At 41.0% G+C, this 3,987-nt stretch overlaps 1 protein-coding gene across 1 annotated transcript; it reads left to right on the forward strand.

Annotated features, from left to right (window-relative positions):
- The first annotated feature begins 391 nt into the window (after window positions 1-391).
- Window positions 392-2,464, forward strand: LOC115025932 (C-X-C chemokine receptor type 4-like). Its single transcript, XM_029458347.1, has 2 exons — window positions 392-513; window positions 793-2,464. The coding sequence occupies exons 1-2, from the start codon at window positions 508-510 to the stop codon at window positions 1,927-1,929; spliced, it is 1,143 nt and encodes a 380-aa protein (XP_029314207.1). The 5' UTR covers window positions 392-507; the 3' UTR covers window positions 1,930-2,464.
- Window positions 2,465-3,987: the final 1,523 nt, after the last annotated feature.

Below are 3,987 nucleotides of genomic sequence, written 5' to 3' on the forward strand. Positions count from 1 at the left end.
ATCATAGTAGCCTTTAGCATGGTTGTAAAGGTCTTTACTTCCTATTACATAAAACAAAACAAAAATAAAATAAAATAAAAACGTAGCATAAAGGAAGTCTGAGTTTAAACAAAGGAAAAATCACCCGAAATAAATCCAAGAAAAATCTAAGCCATATGTCATTAAATAAGTGTCTCAGTGCCAACAATAACAACGATCTTCTCTCAACAACTTTCAAGGGTTTTTTTTGCTTCAACGTCTTTTTCAGAGGTGACAAATAACAAACCCTTTTTTTTGTGGCTAAAACTTTCACAAACTGTCTACCCTCACCACAAGCAGAGTAGGTAGTTTTATAGTCGAGCCGCTTTTGGCGACGAGTGCGCCCCTCCTCCCAGGAGGCGGAGCGGGGGGTCAGGCGCATCGACGGCAGGCCTATATATTGAGTTTGCTTACAGACAGGCAAGTGATCCCCCTGCAGCACACACAAACACACTTGTCCTAACGTTACATTATCAACGACTGCTAATCATGGAGGTGAGTTCCTTTACTTATATCTTTCTTTACTGATATGTGGCAGTTATGTCTGTTTTTTCTTTGAGGCTGTTTTAATGGATAATGATTATCTACTATATCATTAGCAACCCCTGTTTACAGTGTTATAATTCACCTTAGTACTCATTGAATTATAATTTTTCCACATTTAAAAGAAATACATTCAGTGGTAAAAAGTACAATTTAAACTTTTATACAACTTAGTTAACAACTACCTATAGCTCAACTGTTTTCTCATTTTTCAATTCCTTTCTCTTTCAGCCTGGAATTTGGAATGACATAATCTTCGAAAACAGCACTGACAACATCTCAGAGGATTCTGGAGACTTTGAGCTGGACTTCCAGGAGCCATGTGGCAGAGCTCTCAGCAAAAACTTCAATAAGATCTTCATACCAACAGTTTACGGAATTATATTTATCCTGGGAGTCATTGGCAATGGATTAGTCGTCATTGTCATGGGCTACCAAAAAAAGGTCAAAACGATGACGGACAAGTACCGGCTCCATCTCTCCGTGGCTGACCTCCTGTTGGTCCTCACGCTGCCCTTCTGGGCCGTGGATGCAGCCAGCTCCTGGTACTTTGGAGGTTTCCTCTGTGTGTCTGTGCATGTGATCTACACAGTGAACCTATACAGCAGCGTGTTGATCCTGGCCTTCATCAGTCTAGACAGATACTTGGCAGTTGTGCGGGCCACCAACAGTCAAGCCACAAGGAAGCTGCTTGCGTCCAAATTGATCTACGTAGGTGTGTGGCTGCCTGCAGCTGTGCTGACTATACCTGACCTGGTGTTTGCCAGGGTGCAAAACACAGGGTCGTCAAGCTTCCTAATTTTCGACGAAAGCATGGAGACGGCAGACTCCAGGATCCTCTGCCAGCGCATTTACCCACAGGACACCAGTTTCACATGGTCAGTGGTTTTCCGCTTCCAGCACATCCTGGTGGGCTTCATTCTGCCCGGTCTGGTCATCCTCATATGCTACTGCATCATCATCAACAAGCTGTCGCGAGGCACCAAGATCCAGGCTCTGAAGAAGAAAGCGCTGAAGACCACAGTTATCCTCATCGTTTGTTTTTTCTCCTGCTGGCTGCCCTACTGTCTTGGCCTCTTTGTGGACACCCTGATGATGCTGGAATTCCCACCTGGGTTCACTCCCAGCTGTGATTTGCAGCAAGCGGTGGAGAAGTGGATTTCTATCACAGAGGCGCTGGCCTATTTTCACTGCTGCTTAAACCCCATCCTCTATGCTTTCCTGGGAGTTATGTTCAAGAAATCAGCCAGGAGTGCACTGACAGCCAGCAGCCGATCAAGTCAAAAAGTGACACTCATGACAAAAAAGAGAGGGCCAATTTCATCCGTGTCCACTGAGTCTGAGTCCTCAAGTGTTTTGTCAAGTTAACAAACACTCAAACTCAGAGTCCGTGACTTGATACCCTCAGGCGATAAAGAAAAACTAAGCTTTAATTTTAAAGAACTTACTACATTTTGTACACATGTAAAAAAATAGTTTTTGATTTGTTTGCCTTGTTTACTGCAATTGTATCTTGTGATTGTTTCTATGCTATTGGTGCAACTTTTATGTTCCTCAAAGCAGATTGTATCTGCAGGCAGTGCCTAATTTCCATTTCAACTCCATTTTCCCCCATGTTCATCTTTACAATCTGTGCTGCTGTATCAAAGCTCAGGCATACAAGGCCCTATTCTGTATTCATGGATGGTAGCTGCTCTTGAAAACCTGTATATAGTTTGTAGCATTTGTGTGTTCGCACTTAAGTTGTGTGATTATCTGAAAGCTATTATTTATTGCTGTCATTCACACTGGAAGTTTTGTAAAAAAATAAAAAGTAAAAAAAATAAACTGCATGCTGCTATTTTTTTTACAGTTTTCAATTTGTTTTTTTATGTAAAAATAAAGAATTCAGTGCTTCTCATAATGACTGTGTGGTTTTCATTTTCACCTAAAACCAGCTCTTCCTTCCCTCAGGGCAGGGGTGAGGGATGAGGTGAGTGTGTTGGAGGGAGGGGATAGGGTGTGTGTATGGGGGGGCTCCACCTGATCTGGCTAGAAAGCAGAAGGAGGATTGAGCAGGCAGGCCCTGTAATTGCAGGAACATCTGTGCACTTTTACATCTTAAGCAGCCATGACACAAAAGCTCAAATCTGTGGTTATAATTAGCACCCATATGGCTCCTTAACAAAGAAAATAGCATGTTAAGTTCTCTTTTGACTTTTCTTTCTTCTCAGTTTGCAAGGTATACAGCCTTTATTATGTTAGGCTTTTAAACAAGTGAGTTAAAGAGTGGGTCAGTGGGTCAACTTAGCTATTTCCCGGTTCACAAAACAAAAAATAATAGTATTCAGGACACAGGTTATATATTGTGAAGATGCAAAGAGGCAGACATAGTCTTTGTTGAGCACAAATGTAATATATCATTGGCAATAAATCTGCTGGAATTACATGTGACAAGATGAGACATAAAAATGACAAGTTTCGAGCACACACACTGACATCAATCTTTCTGTGGGTTCTGCCATCAACATATACGAGAGATTTAATCCGGGTGGACTGGTGACATGATGATGTTCAAATTGGAGACCAAAGAAAGCTGGCAACAATAGATGTCAAGGAGAATGAAGTCGTCAAATGGCTGCTGTCCAATGTAATGCTGGCATCCATTCAAGACTCCAATAGAGGTACATTTCCATTTCTTTACATGTAAAAAAAAAAGAAAGGTGTGAAGTGCCCCCATCAGGCCACAAGGTTAAAGGGTTTTTGGGGCTCTGGTCTCTCACAGGGATACAGGATAAAACAAAAGGTGCTCTTTCAGTTGGAAATGTTCCCAAATTATTCATAATTAGCATAAGAGCTACACTGCCTCAGTCTGTGAAGGAACAGAGCTGCGATTAACACTTCAAGTGCTCAGATGCTGCCGCTGCTTCTTTCACTGTCATCAGGAACGGTTGTTAGAGCTTTAGGATCATATCAACCACCATACTCAATTGTACTTAATGTGCAAATTTAGGGTTATACAGTAAACTGATAATATGGGGGGTAATATTGACCAAAATCACATGTGAGATATCTTAAATACAGAAGCAATTGGTTGAACATTAAGAGATCAAAAACTATTGTAAATGATATACAGATTAAACCCCTAAACAAAGTTGCATGTTGTCGTATCTATAGCATTATGACTTTGACAAAACAGAGGCTTTGTAGCTAGTCAGGAAGAACATAACTAAACAATGAGATGAATATGCTTTTAATGCATGAAAGCTGCACATCATATTTCACTGATCTATTTGGCTCCCATGGATGAATTGCATATCATTTTCTTAATACTAAACCATTATCCCAATAACAAAAGATAATGCTTTTATCCAAATTGTCCAAAGTGTTCTCTTGTGCACAAACAGTACTCAGGGACTCTTTGGGAAGAAACCCTCGCGTGCAAGA

The sequence above is a fragment of the Cottoperca gobio genome, chromosome 21 (assembly GCF_900634415.1).
Source record: "Cottoperca gobio chromosome 21, fCotGob3.1, whole genome shotgun sequence".
Lineage (NCBI taxonomy): Eukaryota > Metazoa > Chordata > Actinopteri > Perciformes > Bovichtidae > Cottoperca > Cottoperca gobio.